This window comes from Vulpes vulpes, chromosome 4, assembly GCF_048418805.1.
Source record: "Vulpes vulpes isolate BD-2025 chromosome 4, VulVul3, whole genome shotgun sequence".
In the NCBI taxonomy this organism is placed as follows: domain Eukaryota; kingdom Metazoa; phylum Chordata; class Mammalia; order Carnivora; family Canidae; genus Vulpes; species Vulpes vulpes.
Window position 1 is genome coordinate 13,285,504 of NC_132783.1, and position 25,085 is coordinate 13,310,588.

General features: G+C 35.0%; 1 protein-coding gene across 2 annotated transcripts; it reads right to left on the minus strand.

The window, feature by feature from the left end:
- Positions 1–5,003: 5,003 nt before the first annotated feature.
- On the minus strand, positions 5,004–23,784 carry PLK4 (polo like kinase 4). 2 transcript variants are annotated; one of them, XM_072755286.1, is made up of 16 exons: positions 23,448–23,784; positions 22,695–22,790; positions 21,746–21,841; positions 21,552–21,666; positions 17,676–18,702; positions 16,665–16,765; positions 13,754–14,112; positions 12,822–12,926; positions 12,357–12,459; positions 11,264–11,413; positions 10,425–10,558; positions 10,031–10,122; positions 9,737–9,884; positions 8,754–8,894; positions 6,052–6,158; positions 5,004–5,617 (listed from the first exon to the last, which is right to left on the minus strand). In XM_072755286.1, the coding sequence occupies exons 1-16, from the start codon at positions 23,475–23,477 to the stop codon at positions 5,515–5,517; spliced, it is 2,907 nt and encodes a 968-aa protein (XP_072611387.1). In that variant the 5' UTR covers positions 23,478–23,784; the 3' UTR covers positions 5,004–5,514. The 2 variants fall into 2 exon arrangements, with proteins under 2 accessions (XP_072611387.1, XP_072611389.1); XM_072755288.1 differs by having other exon boundaries at positions 21,746–21,837; positions 23,448–23,699.
- Between the last annotated feature and the right edge of the window lie 1,301 nt (positions 23,785–25,085).

The following is a 25,085-nucleotide window of genomic DNA, read 5'->3' on the forward strand; positions in this document are numbered from 1 at the left end:
TCAAAATCAATAAAAATAAGTTAACATCTTAACATATAATAGTGAAGCTTGCAAATTTCAAAGATAGCGAAAATTCTGGAAAGCAGCCTGGGACAGGGGGCCCTTAACTTACAAGGGTAGACATCTAAGGCTGTCAGCAGACCTGTCTAGAGACCTAGCAGGCCAGAAAGGACTGGCATGATATATTCAGCATGCTTAATGGGAAGATAATGAAGCCAAGAATACCTTATCCAGCAAGCTGTCATTCAGAATGGGAGAGATAAAGAGTTTCCAGGGACAAACAAAAACCAAAGGAATTTATGAATCCTAAACTAGCCTTGTAAGAAATATTAAGGAGACCCTTTGAATGGGAAACAGAAACCAAAAGTGACAAAGACTAGAAAGGGACCGGAATTTTACAGGTAATATGATGGCACTAAATTCGTATCTTTCAATAGTTACTCTGAATGTAAATGGACAAAATACCCCAATCAAAAGACAGGGTATCAAAATGGATAAAAAAAAAAAAATAAGACTCATCTATATGTTGCCTTTAAGAGACTCATTTTAGATTCAAAGACACCTCCAGATTTAAAGTGAGGCGGTAGAGGACCATTTATCATGCCAACGGACATCAAAAGAAAGCTGGAGCAGCCATCCTACAAACTGAGGTGTATCAGACAAACTACCTTTTAAACCAAAGGGTGATAAGAGATGATGAAGGACACTACATCATAAATAAAAAGGTCTATCTATCCAACAAGAAGTTCTAACAGTTGCAAATATTTATACCTCTAATGTGAGAGCAGCCAAATATGTAAACCAATTAATAACAGAATTAAAAAACTCATTGATAATAATACAATAATAGTAGGGGACTTTAATACCACACTCACAACAGGGGACAAATCTTTAAGCTGAAGATCAACAAGGAAAGAAGGGCTTTGAATGACACACTGGACCAGAGGGACTTCACAGATTCAGAACATTTCATCCTAAAGCAGCAGAATACATATGCTTCTTGAGTGCACATGGAACATTCTGCAAAATAGATCACACACTGGGTGGGTCACAAATCAGGTCTCAACGAATACAAAGAGATTGAGATTATATGATGCAGATTTTCAGAACACAATGGTTTAAAACTTGATGTCAACCATGAAAAATATTTTGGAAGAAACACAAATACACGGAGGTTAAGGAGCATTCTACTAAAGAATAAGTGGGTCAAACAAAAAAAATTAAGGAAGACATAAAGAAATGGAAAAACATTCCATGCTCATGCACTGGAAGAACAAATTTTGTTAAAATGTCTATATTACCCAAAGCAATCTGCAATGCAATCTCTATCAAAATACCATCGGCATTTTTCACAGAGCTAGAACAAACAATCCCAGAGCTAGAACAAACAATCTGTACTGAACCACAAAAGACCCCAAATAGTCAAAGTAATGTTGAGAAAGAAAAACTGGAGGTATCAGAATTCTGGACTTCAAGCTGTATTACAAAGCTGTAGTGATCAAGACAATAGGGTCCTGGCACAAAAATACACACAGATCAATGGAAGAGAATGGAGAACCCAGAAATGGACCCTTAACTCTATGGTCAACTAATCTTTACAAATCAGGAAACAATATCCAGTGGAAAAAAGATGGTGTTGGGAAAACTGGACAACAACATGCAGAAGAATGAAACTGAATCACTATCTTACACCATAAATAAAATAAACTGAAAGTGATTGAAAAAATCCATGAAAATGCTAGAGAAGAGCAGGCAGCAACCTCTTTGACCTCAGCTGCAGCAACTTCTTGACAGACATATCTCCAAAGGCAAGAGATACAAAAACAAAAACTGGACTACTGGGACTTCAAGATAAAAAGATCTTACACAGCAAAAGTCAGGGACTTCAAGATAAAAAGATCTTACACAGCAAAAGTCAACAAAACTAAAAGGCAACCTATGGAATGTCAGAAGATAATTGCAAATGCTTTATCAGATAAAGGGTTAGTATCCAAAATCAATAAAGAACTTATCAAATGCAATACCCAAAAAACTCAGTCAAGAAATGGGCAGAAGACATTAACAGCCATTTCTTCAAAGAAGGCATACAAATGGTCAACAAACCACATGAAAAAATGCCCAATATCACTCGGCATCAGGGAAATAGAGATAAAAACTATGATGAGATACCACATCACACAGTCAGAATGGTTAAAATGAACAAGTCAGGAAGCAACAGATGTCAGTGAGGATGCAGAGAAAGGACAACCTTCTTACACTGCTGGTGGGAATATAACCTGGTGCAGCCACTCTGGAAAACAGTATGGAGGTTCCTCAAAAAGTTGAAAGTAGTGACCCAGCAATTGCACTACTAGGCACTTATCTAAAAGTTATAAACATAGTGATTCAAAGAGGCACCTGCACCACAGTGTTTATAGCAGCAATGTCCACAATAGCCAAACTATGGAAAGAGCCCAGATGCCCATCATCCATCATCCACAGATGAATGGGCGAAGATGAGGTACATATTTACAATGGAATATTAGCCATCAAAAAGAATGAAATCTTGCCATTTACAATGACATCGATGGAAATAGTATTATGCTTAGTAAAATAAGTCAGTCAGAGAAAGACAAATACCATATGATTCCAGTCATATGTAGAATTTAAGAAACAAAACAGATGAACATAGGGGAAGGGAAGAAAAAATAAGATGAAAATAGGGAGGCAAACAATAAGAGATGCTGAACTCTAGAAAACAAACTGAGGGTTGCTGAGGGGAGATGGGTGGGAGAAAGGAGTAATTGGGTGATGGGCATTAAGGAGGGCACCTAATGTCATGAGCACTGGGTGTTACATACAACTGATGAATCACTAAATTCTACCCCATAACTAATAAACAGTGTATGTTAATTAAGTTGAATTTAAATAAAGAATTTTTAAAAATACTATGCAGAACTTAAAAAGCAGTATCTGTAAAGGAAGTCTATGAAATGTGGACATTTAGAAATTTTTGCTTATCAAGACATACTAAGAGAGTGAGAGCCTAGAATAGTAAAGACATTTGCCACATGTCAATAGGCAAAGGATACATATCCTGAACTCTTCATAATCACCAAGAAAAAGCCAGACAACCCAAGAGAAAAAAATAGGTAGAAGACATAACAGGCACTTCATGAAAGATGAATATCTAATAACTATGTAAGATTCCAGCCTCTTTAGTAATTAGGGAAATGCATATTAAAACCACTATTGATCACTATTCTACACTTGTCAAACTGGCAAAAACTTTAATAGATCGTAACACCAAGTAATGATGGGAGTGTGGAACAATATAAACTCTTATATGTTACAGGTGGAAGTGTAAAAAAATTAGGCATTATCTCCTAACATTTGAGATGCACCAATATTAAAGTCCAGCATATTCAGTTCTGAGTAAAACTCTAGAGAAACTTGTGTGCATATGCACTAAAACACTGTCATACCACTACTGTTTTTATAGCTGAAATCTGGAAACAATATAAATATTCATCAGCAGTATAATGGATAAAAAAATTACAACATATTTTATTTATATAGTGGAAATGCTATATACATAGCCACCAGTCCAGATAGGAAAAGGAAATCAGAGGGCTCCAGAGAGCTGTATTCAAAGGGAGGGGAAAAAGGAAACAACAACAACAAAAACTACAGATAATCAGATGTGTTTGACCTAACAAAGTAACTCCAAAAAACACAGTTGTTCAAGAAATGTAATTCTAATGTGGTACATAGTTCAGCTATGAATGTTTTCATAGTCATGATAATGTAAAGTGAATATTAATAAACCACTACTGTACCCTCTCAAAGAAAATGAGATTAAAGGAAACTCAATCTCAAAGAAGGCAGGAAAGGGGAAAAAAAGAAGGAAACAATAGGTATGTGGTACAAAGCACAAAAGAAACTGGTAGACATAAATACAATTGAACTATAATGCCAGTAAACATATCAGAAATGATAATAAATATGAACATGGTAGACTACAGAGGTTATCAGATTGGATTAAAAAACAAAATGCAGCTATGTGGTATATATAAGAGAAGTACCTGAGACAAAGGTACATTCAGACTGAAAGAGATGACAAAAAATACACCTAAGTAAAGTCTGTAAAAGCAAAATGTATTTAGCCTTCAAAATTAAGCTAGAAATTTCTTTAAATACTTCCGTTTTTTGAGGGAAATTCTTCTTTCTTATATTTTTTCCCTATAAGAAGAGCTTACATGATTTTCCTCCTGAAATTGGATTACCAATGTACTGAAATGTGTTACTTCTAAAAGATATTGCTAAATTACTTTTCATTAATTTAACACCTGAATGTGTCCTGTTCCTCTTAGCAAGCACTATTTTATTATTTTTTTTACCAATCTCTTTGATAAAAGGATATGATTTTAATTTTGCGTTTCTCCAACCATAAATGTGGTGAGCATATATTTCCTTTTGATTCAGTATATGTATTTCTGTCTTTGTGAATTATCTGCTCCTATCTTTTATCCATATTTCTATCGGGTTGTCTTTTTCTTATTAACTATGCAATTTATGTTGCAAATTGTTTTTCTACTCATTGCCTTTGGCAAAAACATCCAAAACAATGTTGAATAACTATGGCATTAAATATTCCTGTCTACTAGATGGAATTACCTCAAATGTTTCTAATTCTAAAAAATAGCAGGAAACATTAGGTTAAACAGGTTATCTTATTTATAGTTTTATTTCATTCCTATTTTACCTTGAGTATTAGAAATGGCTGTCTATCAAATATTTTTCTTCTCCATCTTAATTATTGCATTAAGTTCTACAGTGTTAAAATGTTTATCATTAAAATATGCAGATATTTTCAAATACAGGTAGAGAACCAAGGTATTTACCATTTGCAAAATTAATTTTGAAAATTTAACTGGCTCCTAAACAGGGAACAAAATTTAAAAATGAGCTTACTAGTAACTTACTTTAAAATAAGTATTTAATTAAATAAATCAAAAGATAAAGCAACTTATCACTGTATTTATTTTTTTATAAAATGCATTTTCAGAAATGTTTCACTGGTGCTACAAAAATAAATATAAAACAAATATACATGTTTACATATGTTACTTATAAATACACATTATTTACATGTTCAAAAACTTCAGCATGTTTTTTTTCATGATTCTCAACATGTCTGAGAAGTAGAGAAAACAATTTAAAAAAGCATAAATATACCACACACCATTTATATTTTTGCTTTTAAAAAACTGTTCAATACAAATATATGAACACAAATTTTGGGGGTATATGTTGTAAGAGCAAAGTCCGGTATACAGTTTTAATCTATGACCTGTACATTTTATAAGTTTCATTCTGCTTTGTTCTCTCATTAGAATACATCCATTATGGTATAGATTAAACCTGTCTTTTATAGAAAGGCTTTCTGAGGAAATTATATTAAATAAAAAAAGTCACTTTACTTGAAAGCCAACAAGTTATTTATTAAACTTATAAATCTAAAAGGAGCTTCAATCATTCAAAACTAGGAGATGGATTAGAAAACATCAAAAGGATGGAAGAAAGACACTGTAATTTCTGTTTGATGTAATCTGGTAATTTTTCATTTTCTCCATACCTAAGTGAAGCAAAAGAAAAACATAACTTAATTAATTGGTTTGCATGAGAGTACCAAAAGATGTATTATACTTTTCAGTAATTCTTTAATGAAAGAGGCACCTCAGAAAAATTACACAAAATTATTTAAGTAGATACCTAAATCAAGATAAGCATAACCAATTTGTTTCCTTTTAAAACAGGCCATTTTCTAAATGTATTTAAATAATAAAAAGAAAATTAAAAATAATAAAAAGAAAACTTGAAATGACCTTAGAATTTTTTTTTTTTTTACTTCATAATTTCTAAAGCAAGTTGAAAATTGGACTCTTCATTAAATTGAAGGCCTTAATCTAAAGAACATATAAAACCTTATTAAATCATTTATTTCAACATAGAGAGGAAAGAAATTATATAGCAAAAGGCTAAATCCCAACCATTATTTTATGAACTTACCTAGTTATTTGACCATTTGGTGATGAATAACTGATAGAAGATACTCCTGCCTGCACGACCAACTGGGACCCATCATTGAACTGAACCCACACAGCTCCACTAGTTAACTAGAAAAATAATAAGCATGCAGAATTACTATACTGTAGGAGACTTGAAGTTCTTAGAAGGTACTCATGTTTAATAGGTTTTTCACACAGATAAAACAAAACAAAACAACAAAACAAAACAAGAAAAACAAAACCAATGCTCAGAGCACCTGGGTGGTTTAGTCGGTTAAGCATCTGACTCTTGATTTCAGCTCAGGTTAAGATCTCAGGGTCCTATGATCAAGCCCTGTGTAGGGCTCCCCACTAAATGGGGAGTCTGCATGCTTCCCTCTGCCCCCCAACCCCTCACACTTTCACGCACTCACGTGTACTTTCTCTTAAACAAATCTTTTTTTTTTTTTAATTTTTTTTTTTTTCTCTTAAACAAATCTTAAAAAAAAAAAAAAGGCAACCCTCTCGGTAACTACAAATATGAGGCAGTGATGGTAGTAGCCTTGGGAATATTTACATCTTTTCAGATTATTCCTTTAATAGCTAAGGCATTATAATATTAAAATTATTTTTAAAAATAAATAAAATTATTCTAAATTAATCGTTTCCCATTCATTTCTACTACAATGTCTGAATAGTTTTGTGTCTTCCTCCCCACTCCAATAGCATCCTAACCAAGAAGAGATTTAAGAAATAACGGAAGTAACATTTTCTTAAATTAGGATCTTCCTCTATTCTTTGCTCTTGGGACATAGAATTTCTCTTCGGCCTGAGAACATTACACCTTTGCAAACTTACTCCTTAGTCACTGATATTTGATATAGTTACTAATACACAATGTGGCATTCCAAACAGCAGAGAGAAGTCATGGACACTGGAATCAAATAGACCTGGGTTTACATTCATCTCTGCCAACTACTGAGTAGGACTGTGCAAGTCAATCAATAATTATAAGCCATAATTTTACTATCTATAAAAAGAGGTAACATCACCTTTACTAGGTTTTAATTTGGGGAATAAGACAATATATATGAGAAATATGGTACCACATAGCTTATTCAATATATGCTGAGTTCTCTTCATGTATTTCCTACCCCCATAAAGGTCTAAAATGCATTTTACTTCACTAGCAAGTAAAAATTACATGTCTCCATCTTCAAGTCTCCAATCTTCAAGCTTTCAGATAATATATACATACAGGCTCACACCTACATATAATTCTGTAAGTTTGAAACTTAATGTGGACTTAATTTTTAAATGCAAAAATCCTTTTCTGCCAAATGTAAGTTATTCTAATAGATTACAAATAGTTTCTAAAACTTAAATGTCATGAATATCATTCTTAATTCCTGACAAGTAGCCATTATCGTGACAACTCTATTCTGTTTTTAATTTATATTTTAGTTTTATTTTTTAAAGATTTTGATTTATTTGTTCATGAGAGAGAGAGAGAGACAGAGACAAAGGCAGAGGGAGAAGCAGGCTCCCTGCAGGGAACCTGATGCAGGACTCAATCCCAGGAACTTGGGATCACGACCTGAGCCAAAGGCATACTCAACACTGAACCACCCAGGTGCCCTTAACTTAGATTTTAAATTGAAGCATAATTGACATATAATGTTACGCTAGTTTCCGGTATACTACATAATGATTCAACAATTCTATATAGTACTCTGCTCACCATCTGTCACTGTACAACATTACAGTATTATTGACGATTTTCCATATGCTATACTTTTCATTTGTCATTTATTTTACAACTGGAAGTGTGTGCCCCTTAATCCCCTTTACCGAGTTTGCCAATCCTCCTCCCCTCTGGAAACAACCAGTTTGTTCTCTGTATTAATGAACTTCTGTTTTTGTTTTGTTTTTTAGCTTTCACATGTAACTGAAATGATATATTTGTTTTTCTCAGTCTTATTTCACTTGGCATAATACCCTCTAGAACCATCTATGTTGTCACAAATGGCAAGATTTTATTTTATTTTTTTTATGGCTGAGTAATATTCTATTGTGTACATACACATACTTTTAAAAATGTATGTATGGGGCAGCCCTGGTGGCACAGCGCTTTAGTGCTGCTTGCAGCCCATGGTTTGATCTTGGGGACCCTGGATCGAGTCCCACGTCAGGCTCCCTGCATGGAGCCTGCTTCTCCCTCTGCCTGTGCCTCTGCCCCTCTCTCTCTCTGTGTCTCTATGAATAAATAAATAAAATCTTTAAAAAAAAAAGTATGTATGTCTTTATTTATTAATCATTTTAAGTAGGCTCCATGCCCAACGTGGGGCTTTAACTCAGCCCTGAGATCGAGTCGCAAGCTCTACAGACTAAGCCAGCCAGACACCCCAACACATATATCGTCTTTATCCATCTATCAGTGGACACTTGGGTTTAAAATTTGTTTTTAAAACTTTAAAAGCAAAACGACAAAAACAAATCACTTATGCCTTAGGAGACAATCTGTTATTAGCAATATCTAGAGTTTTCCAAATGTACACAAATAAAAAATATTTAAAATTTTAACATAACCAATGTAAAAAAAAGGTAGAAACTTTCTTGCAAAGAGAAATCTTTAAAAAATAAATTGTATTTTCTGATAATTGTCTAATTACTATGAAAACTAAGGATATTCAGTGAAAAAAATTCTTTTCTAAAAATTCTCACCTGTGTAGCCCAACCAACATTTTTCACAAAAACCGATTTCAAAAGTTGTGCTGATTTAGGAAGACAATCTTTTAGACTACTAGAAGGAATGTTTGTTCCAGAAGCTGCAGCTGTAAAGCCACATCCTTCATTTGTAACCATCTATAAACAGTAAAAGACAAGAAGATATTATTCCTCAGTGTTTTTATAAGCCAAGCAAAACTGAAAAAGGACTAGATTTTCATTAGTTTACAATAATTTTTAATAACAAAGTTAAAAAATTAAAATATAACCACATAAACAAGAAACTTCAGATTTAAAGTATTAAAAACATAAACATATAACTACTATGGAAAGAGAAGAAAATCAGAGTTGCTGTTTTCATGTAGGTAAATTTCTATTTTTCCCTCAAGGTATAATTTTTCATACTGCTATTGTAGTATATATGTATGTCTGTGAGTATACACTCACAGATCTATTTCTTTAATGTCGCGGTTTTCTATATTGCTATATAGTCTTTACAGGCATGATAGTTCACAGAATAAAAATTTACATTTATGTAACCATAGGCCTATCATGGATATTAAGGCAGTCAGTATTTTACTAGTAAAAATAAAATGATATATACATATAATAATATATTTAGCTTTTTGCCAGAGGGGCAGGTTAGACTTCACTGTGGTTAACATTTAAACTAAGACCTGAATGATGAGAAAGAATTAGCCATTAAGAGTTTGGAGAAAAGTTCCAGGTCAAGTGAACAGCATGTGAAAAGGCCCTGAAAGTTTAACTTACTTGAAGAACTGAAAGAAGGCTTTAGAGAACTAGAATAAAGCAAAGAGAGTACAGGGTAAAGTAGGCAAGGGGGAAAAAAAAAAAAAGTAGGCAAGGGAGAAGAAGTAGACAGGTGAGAGTAAGGTAATAGTATGGAATTTATATTTTATATGAAGGACATGAGACAATGACAGAAGTTTAAAGTATAGAAGTGATGTATTTTTACTTACAGAAGGATTAAGTATTGGTGTTGGTTTTGGAGAAGCAGCACTATTTATGATCATTTTATTCAAAGATGCTCTGTCACTCATCAGGTAGTCTGGATCCACAGAAGCAGGAGGTGATAAGGCCTTAGGTGAACTAGTATAACCAGGTTTTCTGAAGGGAAAGAAATGTCCAGATATATTCCCTTAAAGCTTTCAACTTACAGAAAACTAAAAAATGTCCAAAATGTAAACACCAAACCTTTTTTTAAACATTTACGACACATTTTAGCCATGTTTAAACATTTTTCAACCATTTACCTTCCTACAATTATTGGGAAAAAGGGAGCACTTCCACTTTTCTTTTCCTCTTCTGAAATTACGGATTCCAGTGCTAAGCAAATACGATGGCCCTGTTTCAAAAGAACAATAATGCTTTTTGTCATTATTTCACCTGTCATTTGGAATCAAACTTTTTTAAGATTTTATTTTTTCATGAGAGACAGAGACAGAGAGAGAGAGAGAGAGAGAGAGAGGCAAAGACATAGGCAGCAGGAGAAACAGGCTCCCCGAGAGGAACCTGATGCAGGACTTGATCCTAGGAACCCAGGATCATGACCTGAGCCAAAGGCAGACACTCAACCACTGAGCTACCCAGGTGCCCCTGGAATCACTATTAATTGGTATGAAAAACCTACCATAACTAGGTACATACCTCATCTGCATGGTCCATATACATTTTTATTTCCCCTTTCAAGGTATTGATTTCACTTTCACCTTTTAAGGTATAAGATTTCCCAGTCTTTTCAATCACCTGAATTAAATCTTCGGTTTTGTGTATCTTTGCTCCTTAAAGAAGAAAAATGCTTTTATCATTTCTTTAAATATTCCTATGTTTATACTCATTATCATACTAGTATGTAAAGATCAAGTTATTTATATTCACTTGCTGACCATGAATAAAATGAGTCTCTGAATGTATTCAATAAATACAGACCATCCATTTTCCTTTTCTGCATACAATTGGCTTAAGTCTGATACTTTTATAGTATTTAAAAAAAATCACTGATCTCATATGAAAACATAATTGGAGGATAAGTATAATGATATGTGTACTGTGTGTTTGTGCTAGGTGTCCCTTAAAGGGAGCTTTACAGATTAAAAAGTAAACCATCCTTATAGATTAAGAAAATGATACTCTCTAGGTCAAATCGATCCTTTAGCCACATTTATAATTTTCACAATTTGAATATTTGAATTTCTAATAAGAAATAGGATATTGTTTATTTCAGGTGATTTTGTACTATCAAGCTAAATGTTGTTAAATCCGAGCTAAATAAGGAAAGAGGACTAATATACATATTGGAGAATAAGTTGTTTACATAAAAATATATATAAATAAATTTGGTTAACATATTTAACATAGTACACTGTATTGTGTAATTTATTTGTATGAATATATAGCTTAAAAACTTGTGGTGAATTAAAAAAAACCACAATTACTAAATTATAAACTAAAGGGGAAAAAAATTACCATTTCTAAATGGCTCTTACCATCATAAAACCAAACCTCAAAATCAGCACCAGGGGAATTCTCCATCAAAATGCATTTAGCATATTTTGTAAAATAAGTGATTTTGGGTGATTTAGATCGTACAAGGTGTACAAATCTAGAAGCATATTGATATTTTCGCCAGTACTTCTCTAGGAAAGAACAGAAAAAAAAAATTAGCTATTATTAGGAAATAAAGTGCTGATTTGACATGTAAATTCTATAAGTTTAATACTGATTTCTACTCTTCCTCAAAAATTCAAGTTCATAGCTTAGAAACCTCATTACCAAAATAAAGACATTTTAGTGATCCAAATCTATTATTTTAATGAAAACTAAGGACAGTATAATACAATTCCCAAGAAGTATATAACAAATTCTGATGAGTAGTACCATGATTATTTAAAAAATCTCTTTCTTTGAATCACTGACATCTTATTATAAGTAATTATTCTAGGAAGGTTTTAGTAATTGAAATGAAAATATTTCTACCTGAGATATTAGTATCAGACTATTAGGAAAAGATGTAGTTCTTTTTATGCTAGTAAAGCATAGAGTTTTATGGTCCTAATACACAAAAGTCAGGTTTTACATTTCCCTGTAACTACAGTCACTTATAGTATTTAGTCTTGTCTATCTGTTTTGATTTCTAATAGGGTTATAAACAGGTTTTCTTGTTTGATTCCAAAAGTCAGTTCAGCCAAGTCTTATTACTATTCAATATTTAATTCCCCCATCCATAATATCCAGAAGCTGAACAAGGAGTCTATGGAGCACAGTAATGGCCTCAAAAGTCAAAATTAGACACTTTATGTTGAATTTTAAACAAGATTCTAGACAAATTAGTAACTAAGTAAGTGTACACATTATACTTGTGTGATAAACAACTAATATTCCATAGGTAGTTTTTACTTATAGAATATGAATAAACATTAGATTAGTAAGGTACACCACATCTCACCACATATAAAGAATAAGAACATGAGCTACAGACTGGCTGAAGCAAGACATTTATAATCTATGATATCCACATATATAGAATTTATGTATATATAAATCCATTATTTAAATTTATCCCCTGGTAAATTTACATACCTGGTAAATTGTCAAAGCTGTACCTACTAATGTTGTCAGTAGGGGGTGGTGGTCTATCAGCAAGAGGAAAACCTCTTCCATCATTTGGATAATAAATAGTGATCTGCCAAAAAACATTTTAAGAATTCTAATCATATGCTGTTAAGTTAGAGTGCTTTATTTTGTTAATAAAATTATGAAAAGAGCTCACATGTAAAACTTATTTTGTTGAAAATGCTAAATATTCTCTAGAAGTAATTATTTTGCTTTCCAAACTTAAGTTTAAAGTTTAGATTTTGTACAGGTTGTAATTATTTTAAAGCTATACTAGTTAAATATATGTAGTCTGCTACTTTAGTTTTTGAATTTAACATATTAAGAAAACTAATTAAAAAAAATTTAACAGTATCATTGTAGAATAAATTGGAATGCTAAATGCTTAATGATAATTTAAAGTTGCAAGATAATAAAGGAAAGTTACATTACCATATTTCCATCACTAGATATTTGAAGAACTTCTTTCACGTATTCTTGAGATGTATGCTCCTTTAGAAGCTCCACACAGACCTCCTCTGAATCAAGTATACTAACCTATACAATGAAAAACTAGGGTTAATAACAATTCTCGTTTACTGTAATAGCTCTGACATATACAACACTTAAAAGCAATACTTAACCATAGCAGAAACAAAAATTAAAGTCAAAATCAAATGGCTGCTTCTCAACAACAATCTACATCAGAGGTGTAGTTGAGCACAACTGTAAAACATAAGGAGCAAAGGTAAGAAGGTATAATTAAGTGTGAAATGATAACCAGGGGGCAGAATGAAAGCAGAAGGTAGGGGTGGAGAATAAGGACTCTGAAAAGACAAGAGCAAGCCAAACAAAGGCAAGACTGGATGAAATAGAAAACAAGGTATGAACAGGAGCAAGATGGAATTAAAAAATAAAAATCACTATTTCCAATTCACACAATTTAAACTCTAAACTTGATTTTCTGTATGGTCTCCTTAAATAGTTTCAGATGTTTAAAAAATATATATATTTTCTAGTTTACCTTTTTGATTTGAAACTGGAATACAGAAACATTTAAAACAAAAGCAAAAGGTAATATTAAATATTAATTTAGTAATTGGAATTGTGAATAATATCTAACATAGTATTTAACCACTGTTACTTTTAAATGTTTCTCATCAATAATTTAAAACTCAAAACTTATCAGTATCAATTCACCATTCTTAAAGTAGCTGGAAGAAGAACAAAAGCTATTTTTCCATAAACTCTCAGTCTCTTTTCTTTCAAATGAGTTTATCATGTTAAATATCAGAAGTACAGGAACTAAAGAGACATATTTAATATAAGAAACCACATACTCAAAGAAAATATCATATAGTAATTTAGAAAAATTGTTGACATACCACAGCCTTTTTGGTTTTCTGTCTAATTGGTTTTAACCTGTAAGCAGTCAAAGGAGATGTAATGCCTCGTAATGTACGTTTCTGGTATGGTGGCTCCATTCCCCTAGTCTTTTGTTCAGAAAGAGGATCAGAGTCAAAAATAGATTCTTGTTGAATTATTTCAGGTTTACTTTGAAATGCAGTCATATACTTCATAGTATTCAGCTGTTTTGCAGAATGTACATTATCAGAAGCATCAGGGCTCTTTTTGACTCGTGTATCAGTCCAAGCATTTCTTGATGTGTCCTGCAAATCTGGATGGCCTTGGAAATCTCTGTTTGGGCTAATGCTATTGTGCTCAGTAGTTTCTCTGAAATGAGCTGTAATATAACCAGAATGAAGTAATTTAGTGAAAAATTAATATAACACGATGTCATGCTGGCATTATTTTTTTGAGGTACAAAAAAAAAAAACCTAGTAAAAAAATCTACATAATATTTCTAACAAATAAGCAGTTTTAAGATATGACATAATAAATGACTTTAAAAGAATATTTTAAGAAATACCTTTATACTCCTAAAATTAAGAAAGATATTATTAAACCTATTTTCTAATGACTGCCTTTTGTATTATGAAATTAGTTTTTCAACTGAGGCAAAATTGAGGGTCACTTACTAGTTCTAAAACAAGTAATTTCCAATGCTCCAACAAGTACAGATTTGAGGAGTTCCCAGGTAATCATTCTAAGTAATAAGTAAATTTATCCTCTTTAAGCTAAGGACTGTCTGTTCTATCTTATAAAATATGTAAGTAAAAGCAAAAACAATATATGAAATAGTTTTACTATTATTAATATTTACTATCACAAGTATATCTGCACTACATTTTTAAAGAGTTTTTGTTGAATTTTACCCATTTATATTTTGTATGTTTGAGAGTTCACAAGGGAACATTATCTTTTTAAAGCACTTAAATGATTAGACTATATAGATATCTATAAGGCAATTATTCAAATGCTTAACTCTAAAAATATGTATTGCAATTTTTTTCCCTAAATGACTTTTTTTTTTTTTAGTGCTTTCCTTCCCCCTACTCCCATTATGACAGAAAATATTTTGTACCCAATAATATACTTTAAAATTGCAGTGGTGGACTCCAAAAAAAAAAAAAAAAAAATTGCAGTGGTGGGGATCCCTGGGTGGCTCAGCAGTTTAGCGCCTGCCTTTGGCCCAGGGCGCGGTCCTGGAGTCTCGGGATCGAGTCCCGCGTCGGGCTCCAGGCATGGAGCCTGCTTCTCCCTCTGCCTGTGTCTCTGTCTCTGCCTCTCTCTCTCTATGTCTATCATAAATAAATAAATCTTAAAAAAAATAAAAATAAAAAAATAAAATTGCAATGGCACTACTAGATTATAAACAAGCTTATTTCTCCATCTCAGATATCTCCATATTACTAAATAAAAGTATCTATAAACACAGCAGGTTAAGTGCAAGTTTAAGTACATGGTAATTTTATAGTTTAAAAAAAATAGAAACTTGAATCATCAACAAGTACACATAAAAAGATTAATTCCCTTTTGGGCTCTTGAAAATATATTTTTAAAAAAAGCAATACACACTTGAGATAATAACTGTGCTTAAATTATAGTCATATTATGTACTCCTTGTCTGAAGTAATATAATACCGTAATCTCCTCCTCCCCATATGTTTTTTTTATTCTTTTTCTCCACCATTATTTTCAACACACCTTCTGTGAGTCTGTTATGTTCATTAATAAGAAATGTTGAACTTCCAAACTCTGAATCTAAAAATAATTGACTTCAGGGACACCTGGGTGGCTCAGTGGTTGAGCACCTGCCTTTGGCTCAGGGCATGATCCCGTGGTCCTGGGATCAAGTCCCACATTGGGGTCTCTGCATGGAGCCTGCTTCTCCCTCTGCCTACGTCTCTGCTTCTCTCTCTGTGTCTCTCATGCATAAATAAATAAAATCTTAAAAAAAAATAAATTAATTAATTAATAAATAATGACTTGGAATGACAGCTGTTTAAAAATGTTAGGTTTTTGGGGTACCTGGCTGGCTCAGTCAGTAAAGCATATAATTCTTGATCTCAAGTCCTGAGTTCAAGCCCATGTTGGGCTTAGAGCTTACTTAAAACAACAAACCGCCAACCCCCCCAAAAAACCCATTTAGGTTTTATTTTTTTTTTAATTTTTTAATTTTTTATTTTTTTTTAATTTTTATTTATTTATGATAGTCACAGAGAAAGAGACAGAGAGAGAGAGAGGCAGAGACACAGGCAGAGCGAGAAGCAGGCTCCATGCATCGGGAGCCCGACATGGGATTCGATCCTGGGTCTCCAGGATTGCGCCCTGGGCCAAAGGCAGGCGCTAAACCGCTGCGCCACCCAGGGATCCCCCCCCTTTTTTTTTTAATTTTTCATTTAGGTTTTAGTAGTTGTATACTTTATCATATGTGAGGTCCCATTAGTGAATTGTCCACATCAGCTTCTACTTAAAAATAAGATCAACCATCTTTTGATTATTTTATACGCACTGATAGTTAAGTGCTTATTATAGATACACTGCAAGAACAGAGAGATAGAGTAAAGTCTATGAGCCAGACTGTATGGGCTGGAATCCTGGCTCCTCTGCTTAAAGGCAGTGTAGCTTGTCAAATTAAGCTCTGTGCAATACAGTTCCTCAGGTGTAAGACAGGGCTAATTATATTATCTTCATATTTTTTGAGTGTGAGAATTTAATAAGTTAATATTTGTTAACCATTAAGGATAGTAGCTGATACAGCAAATACTCAAAATGAGTACTTATTATTACTGTATTGTAATACAGCTTATTTAAAATGTATTTTCTTTTTTTAACATGTATTATTTTCTTAAGAAAACCCAAACATATAAATAAACAAAACAGAAAACTCACGCTTTATTTGCAGATTCCCAAACCACTGCTGCACCATTTCAGTCTGAGGTGTCTGGTCTGGAAATGGAAAAGGAGTTTTTCCTGGACAAAGATGATTAGAGCTAAACAGAGATAAGAAATTCTGATAAACAAAAAATTATCGGTAATAACTTTTGAAGATAAAAAATATTTTAAAAGGTAGTTATCTTTTGATCTGAATACCTAAAAATTTTAGAGTAACTATAGAAACCAATATTGGCATAATTAAGTTGTCTTTAAGAAGTTAAACTTCTAGACCAAAATGCCCATGGTACTGTGACATTTCTATATGGCTACTGCGCTGTTAAAATTTAAGCATAAAAATCAAAGATCAGAGAAAGGAAAAAAAAATACCACAGTCACTAAAAAATTAGCCCTCATGTGAGAAGGAGTCAATAATATGATTACTTATCACTGGCTCAGCTTGTGTGTGTGTGTGTGTGTGTGTGTGTGTGTGTTTTGTGTGGTGGGGATAAAAAAAAGGAGGGGAGAGAGAATAGTTACTACTGGAGTACTTTAGGGCTCAGACATGTTCAATATACTTCACACTGGAGACTTCCTTTCTACAAAAAAAAAAAATCAGACTAAAAATTCTCAGGTATTAAAACATTCTACAAAGACATTCATGAACTATATACTCATTTTGAAAGAATTTCTTAACTACAAATAAAAAATCATTCTGGGGTGCCTGGGTGGCTGAGTCAGGTAACAGGTAAGTGCCTTCAGCTCAGGTCACGATCTCTGGGTCCTGGGATACAGCCTCATATTGGGCTCCCTGCTCAGCAGGAAGTCTGCTTCTCCTGCTCTCTAACAAATAAAATCTTTTAAAAAATTTTTTAAAAAATCATCATTCTGATTTTCTAATAGAAATCATAATTAAGAAGTACCCAGGAACATCTGAAAATGTTAAAAAAAAATCAACCCTCAGTTACATGCAGCTTCATATTTGTGCTAATATAACATTAAAAAAAATGCTTTTGATAGAATTCTTACCGTGCTTGATCATTATCAGGTCTTTCAAAAGATCCAGGACTACTGGATGCCTTTTCTTTAAAGAAGTGAAAAATATTGACATCGCTGTTTGTAGGTGAGTATCTTTCTTCATTTTCATCTACTCCTGATCTTCTGGGCTTTGAAAGCATTTCTGCTGAGTGACATCGTTCCATTGTGTATGTTTTTGCTCGAGACTGACCATTAGAAGTGTCAGATCTATCAGAGGAACGGGCTCTACGAAGGTATCTAGAATGTGGCCTTTCTTCTGCATCCTGGATCACTCTTCCCCTTCCCCTATTACTGGTTTCTTTTTCTTGATTTCCCCATTGAGTATAAAGACTGCTTCCATCTCCTGAAGAAGAAAAATCACTTGAATTTTTATTCTTTGGAAATACAGTCACTTTATTTGGGAGTGGTTGACCAATCAAGAGTCTTCTTCTGTCAAATAAACTACCACTTATACTGGTACTGGAAGAAGCTGTAATTGCGGTAGAAATTGTGGCATGTCCACTATCAATGGAGTCTTCTACAGTCCCTAAATCTTTACTTTTTGTTGAGGAATTTCGGGACATAAAAGGATGGTCTAATACTGAAGACAGACTTAAACGATCTGCTGGATTTCTACGAAGTAACTGGTGAATAAGGTCCTTGGCCTCTCTTGTCAAAAAAGCTGGCATTTCATAATCTGCCAATACTACTTTATTTAAGGTGTTCTTGACTGTGTCAGTGTCAAAAGGTGGTCTCCCAATAAGCAACGTGTAAAACATACAGCCCAAGGACCAAACATCAGATTCAAGTCCATGTGCACTTCGAGTTGCAATTTCTGGTGAAATATAATTAGGAGTTCCACATAACGTATAGTGCTTTTCATGTGGCATTTTCAATTGAGTTGCCAGCCCAAAATCAGCAATCTTGATGTTCATATTACGTGTAAGTAAGAGATTAGAAAGTGTGAGATCCCGGTGTAATATACCATGAGAATGGAGATACAACATTCCTGTGATGATCTGGTGCATAAAGTGTCGAGCTGTTGGAATGCAAAAAATAAAACTTACAATTTAGAAAATATGAAAGATTAAGTATTTATTTAGAATCTTAGAATTCAGTTTTTAGAAACCCAAGTACATGTACCACAGTATTACATTAAAACACCAGCTTGTAGCTTAGTTTTACTATCCAAAAGACTACTATAATAATTTCATAATATTCTTTAATTTCCTTTAAGACAACTAGGCACTCCTAATCTTTGTCCTTTCTAACTGATGAGTTTTCTATATAGTTAAGGTAAGTTTAGTTATATTAGCAATTGGAAGAGACTAGGGTAACTAGGGTACATGGAAGTCCAGAGCAATTAAGAGCAAATATCTATAATCATACAATTTATAAATATAGTCTAACTGTAAAAAAGAAAAAAGAAAGCTAGTTCCTCTGATGTGCTCCCAAACCCTCACAAAAAATAACCACTGTTAATAGTGTGTATATATTGTTTTACGCTTTGTGCTTATGTACATTTACATGTACAGAAAAACACTGTAATAAATGCTTTAAAAATAAAAAGGTATAAAAAAAATAAAAAGGTATAAAAATATACAGTTTCATTACTTTTTTCCCTACTTCATACTCTTTCTTGAAATATTTCCACGACAGTACCCATAAATCCTATTTTTTAAATATTTATTTATTTTAGGGGCACCTGGGTAGCACACTCATTATGCAAAGGTCTGACTCTTGGTTTCAGCTCAGGTCATGATCTCAGGGTTGGGAGACAGAGCCACAGGTTGGGCTCTGTGTTAAGTGGGAGTCTGCTTAAGATTGATTCTCTCTCCCTCTGCTCCTCTGCCCTGCTCTATTTCTCTCCCTCTCTAAAATAAATAAATCTTAAAAAAAAAAGAAAAAAAAGGAGTATCAGAGAGGGGCAGAGAGAATCTCAAACAGACTCTGTGGGGAGTGTGGAGCCTGATATGGGGCTCCATCTCAACACCCTGAAATTACAACCTGAGGGGAAACCAAGAGTCAGAGGCTTAACTGTGTCATTCAGGTCCCCTAAAAATCTTCATTTTATTTAATCGCCATTGATGAATATTTGGTCATTTCTGATTATTTCAAAATTACAATAAAACAACAACATAAAAAAGAATATGGAAAAAATTACAATAAAACAAACAAAAGGAATAGGGACTCCTGGGTGCTCATAGGGACGCCTGGGTGCTCAGTGGTTGAGTATCTGCCTTTCGCTCAGGTCGTGATCCCGCAAGTCCTGGGATCAAGTCCCACATCAGGCTCCCCACAGGGAGCCTGCTTCTCCCTCTGCCTATATGTCTGCCTTTCTCTATGTGTCCCTCATGAATAAATAAAATCTTAAAAAAAAAAAAAAAAAAAGGAATAAATATTTTGTACATGTTTGTTTTCTCATGCATATGTATGGGGTGGTTCTCTAATGTTAAATTCAAGAAGTAGAATCACTGGGTTGAAGAATAAAATTCAATATTTTAATACTTGCCAAACTGCCTTCCCCAAAAGGCTGTATTTTCATGTACATCCTTGTTAGCATTGGGTAGTCTCAATCCAATGAGTAAAAAAATGGCACTATTTTAGTAGGCACTCTTACAATTACTACAGAGTTGGAGTATCTTTTCATATATTTTTTTGGCCATTTGTACTCTTTTCTGTGAAGCAGGGTTATATTCCCTGCCCATTTTTCTATTGGATTAGCCTTTTTGAAAGGCATCTTTTATATTTTTAAATATTAACATTAATTTAATATTAATTTGCCAGTCATATATTTTACAAATATTTATTTCCCATCTTGTGTTAAATTTGACTTAATCTTTTGTCATACATATTCTTAATTTTAATTAAGTCAAATTGATGATTCTTTTCCTTTATAGCTTTTGTAGGTTCTGGCTTATTTAAGAAGGCTTACTGTTACACATTATTACAAAAAAATGCAATAATCATCATTAATGTTTATGGATATTCTTCAACTTGTATTACTACCTTATTTTGAGTCAAAGTATATGAATATTTGCATAATTTAATACAAATGACCAAATTGTATTTCAAATGGGTTATATAGACTTAAATGTACAAAAAAATCTAATAGCAACCACATTTATTAGTTGTACCTGCAATCTCAGTTACCAGGGTAAGATAACTAGAAAACAATCATTTGTGTGATGACTCATGGACTTGATACTGATCTGAACTACAATAAGTTATTTATAAGAAACAAGGGAAGTTGAAACTGACTATACATTTGGTACTAAGGAATTACTGGGTGTGATGATGACTTTGTGGTTATTATTATTTTTTTAAAGTTTGTATTTTTTAAAGATATATACCAAAATATTTATAAACACAAAGATGTCTACAATCAGCTTCAAAATATTCTGGAAAATTGGGAGAATAGGAAGCGTGCAGATGAAACAATTTGAACATGCTTTGGAAGCTGAGGGTTCATTATACTAGTTCCTCTACTTGTATGTTTGACATTTTCTACAATAACTGATTTCAATAGTTATTTGTGTTTGACTTAGGAACTACTTTATAGACATCAAAAACATTCTAAAAAGCTTATCTCTGGATCTGAAAGGATAGACACTAAATAGCTACCAATGATTTAATTAATTTAAAATGTGGTTTTGGGGAAAGATGGATAACAAATTTCTCCTTTCACTTCTTCTTCAAGTAATGCTTGAATTACTTGTAGGGATTAACAGCTTTTCTAATTTTGAGAGTGGGGGGAAGTTTCCTTTCGTATCCTAAAGTAATAATGTAAATGGTTTTATTAAGTCTTACAAAATAGCACATTCTTCAAAAATTAGTTTTTAAAGTATAAAATTCATATATACAAAAAGAAAAAAAGCAGCCACCTACCTTCGTTTTCTGAGAATGGTTTCATTCTGTTCTTTAGATATCTATTCATTTCTCCATTATGGCACATTTCTAATACTAGATATACATAATTGTTATCTTCAAAATAGTTATACAGCTGAAATATAAAAGGGCATAATAAATGGTAATATACAAAAATTCTGTGTCCTTTGTCACTTCTATAAAATTTGTATTACCTCCAGGATAGAAGGATGTTTCAACTGGCAATGTATTTTCACCTCATTTTGGACTCTCTGTACCATTCCAGCTTTGTACATGGCTTTCTTATCTATCTAAAAATAACATGAGACATTTAAATTTTGGTGATAAACTTCCAAATGTGAAGTTTTCAAAAGTTAACTTTGAAGAGAAAGTATACTTTAAAATATTCTTAAGTCCTTTTATTTACCTCTTTATGAGATCAATTTATTCTGGCGTTTGTTCTCCCCATGCACCCAACAGAGTGTTTGGCAGAGTAGACATTCAGTAAAAGTTTATCCATTGCATTCTAATACTCTCTTCCAACTTAAAAAATTTAACAGCACAACTATCATATCTATAACAACAACAAAAATCTAGCCAAGCTTTATTTTTTTGTTTTCACCCTGTTCCTCTTTTTCTTCCAAACTTTAAAATAAAACTTCGCTTTCCAAAAAAAAAAAAAAAAACCAAACCAAAAAACTTCCCTACTGGTTTAGATAAGTGATTCTTAATTTGCTTATGATACTCCTATTAGACTAATCCGTAACAATCACAAATAGTATTTTAGGTTGTTAAAGTGTAATACAGAGCTATGTACAAGTAGCACTCATAAATAAATTGTTTATTCTTTGATTTCTATCAATTGCTATAAGTTTGCATAATAACAAGTCCTAGGTCTAGTGAACATTAATGAAAATAAAACATTTAAGCATACTCAAGGATCTCCTAAGGCATGTATAAGGTCAGTTGCTGGACTTGGCATTAGTCTTCTTGTGTACAAGCAATGGATTCTTTCTACTCTAAATAAAAAAAAAAAAAGGAGGGGCTCGCAGGTAAGGAGTTTCTTTTTTTTTTTTTTTTTCAGGTAAGGAGTTTCTGACATCTTAAGTCACCTCTCTAACTCCTTGCAAAGTAGAGGTGAGAAGTCAATGAAGATTTTCTTACCATTTTGATTGCAACTTCCAAACCAGTGTGAATGGACTCAGCTCTGTAGACACCAGCAAATGATCCTTTACCAAGCAGATTTCCAACTTTAAAATCCTTAAAAGTTAAAATTAAAGATATTGTGTGATGACTCACAGGAGAAAAAAGAAAAAGAGAAGACAGGAGGAGATCGGAAAAAAGATGATAAAAATGGACAGAAAGGGGAATATGAATTCAGAATTCAAGCAGGTGTTACACCTCGATACAGCAGGTGTCTGGAGTGGAAAGCATGTTGACGCCTTGCAGGGATCCCTGAAAGTCCGGGCTGGGCTTCAGACGCAGGACCCAAATGAACTGCTTCCTTAACCCCAGTGCAGCTCCAGCCCCTTGCTCCCAGCCCCAGCCAACCCACGGGGGCAGAGGGCTGGGCTGGAATCCCGCCGCAGCTCCCGCCGGAGGTAACTGCCATCCCCTGGGAGAAGGGGGACGCACATTCGCCCAGCTGTAGCGCGGCAGCCCCGGCGGGAGGGCCAGCTTGAAGCCTTGGGAGGAGACGGGCGGGGCCGAGAGCAACTCACCTGTTCCCCCGACGCCCCAGCCTGAGGGGCGGGGCGCCCCGCCCCACACAGCCGGGAGGGCGGTTGGGGCTCTCCCAAAGCACCTCGGCGCCCGCCCCGCAGCCGTTAGAGTCACCGGTTCGAGTCCTGCCACTCCAACTCCCTCCCTGCCCCCCTCCATCCCCCGGCCCCGCAGAGGATTGCCAAGTCTTTTCACCTCGATCTTCTCCCCGATGCAGGTCGCCATATTTCCAGGCCCCGGCCTGTGCTCCCCAGAGGAGCTCCCTTCACGCAGTCCCTTCGAGGCAGCGCTCCAAGCAGCCAGCCGGTCTTGGCGCCCATCAGGCTTGGCTCTCTAGGCCGCCGCTCCCGGCGACGGCTGCACAGCCACCGAAAGGCCTCCCCGGCACCTTCCGAGACCTGGGCGGCGCCTCTGCGCTCCCATTTTGAAAAACTCCCGCCGGTTGCCGTGCGGGGCAGGCCGTCGGTGACGTAAAGAGATTGGCCGCTCCGGATAGGCTGCGCTGGGCGCGCATGCGTGGCAGCCTCTCCTTGGCCGGGCGCCAGCGTCAAGGCCCTAGGGGCGGAGAACCGGAAGTGCTCGTCGCACCCCGCGGCGCCGCTGGGGCGTGTCGGCCCGCGGGCTTCCAGAAGGCCCGGTCCGCGGTGTTTAAAAGCTGGCCTGGAAGGTGAGACTTCACCGGTAGGCTACGCACGTGACGGCCCTGAAAACTACTTCCGTTTCTATCAAGGGTTTAAAGTGATTTTAAGTTTTTAAAAAAGATTTAGTGTGGGCAGCCCGGGCCGGGTGCTTCAGTGGTTTAGCGCCGGCGGCCCCGGGCGTGACCCTGGAGACCGGGGATGGAGTCCCGCGTCGGGCTCCCTGCGTGGAGCCTGCTTCTCCCTCTGCCTGTGTCTCTGCCTCTCGCCTCTCTCTCTCTGTGTCTCCTGTGTCTCTCATGAATAAATAAATAAAATTAAAAAAAAAAGATTTAATGTATTTATTCATGAGAGAGGCAGAGGCAGGGAGAGGGAGAGGCAGGCTCCCCGCGGGCAGCCCAATGCGGGACTCGATCCCCGGCCCCGGCCCGGGAGGACTCCGGGAAGCCCAAGGCCGGCGCTCAACAACTGAGCCACCCAGGTGCCCCGCGGTTAAGATGTTTTAAAAATTCAAACGTTTAAATTTGACAGAACACGGTGGGGGGGGGGGGGAATCACTATCTGTCTTTAAAAAAAATTATATATATATTAGGTTTTTAATTTATTTATTCATGAGAGACCCAGAGAGAGAGAGGGAGAAATTGGCTTCCTGCCGGAGTCGGATGTGGACTCGAACCCAGGGTCCTGGATCATGACCCAAGCCGAAGGCCGACGCTCAACTACTGAGCCGCCCCAGGCGTCCCTCATTACCGTCTTTTTTTTTTTTTTTTTTTTTTTAGGATTTATTTATTTATGAAAAAGAGAGAGAGGCAGAGGGAGAAGCAGCCTGCGGGACTCGATCCCGGGTCTCCAGGATTGCTCTCTGGGCCAAAGGCAGGCGCCAAACCGCTGAGCCACCGAGGGATCCCCCTCATTACTGTCTTTTTTTTTTTTAAATAATAAATTTATTTTTTATTGTGTTCAATTTACCAACATACAGAATAACACCCAGTACTCATCCCGTCAAGTGCCCACCTCAGTGCCCGTCACCCGTTCACCCCCACCCCCCGCCCTCCTCCCCTCATTACTGTCTTAAACACCCTTTACACTTGTGCGTTTACTCCTTAGATTTTAATAATATATGTATGTAACGAGTGTGTTTGGTGCTTTAAGAAATTGAACTCTATTCTTTTTTTTTTTTCTATTCTTTATTTTG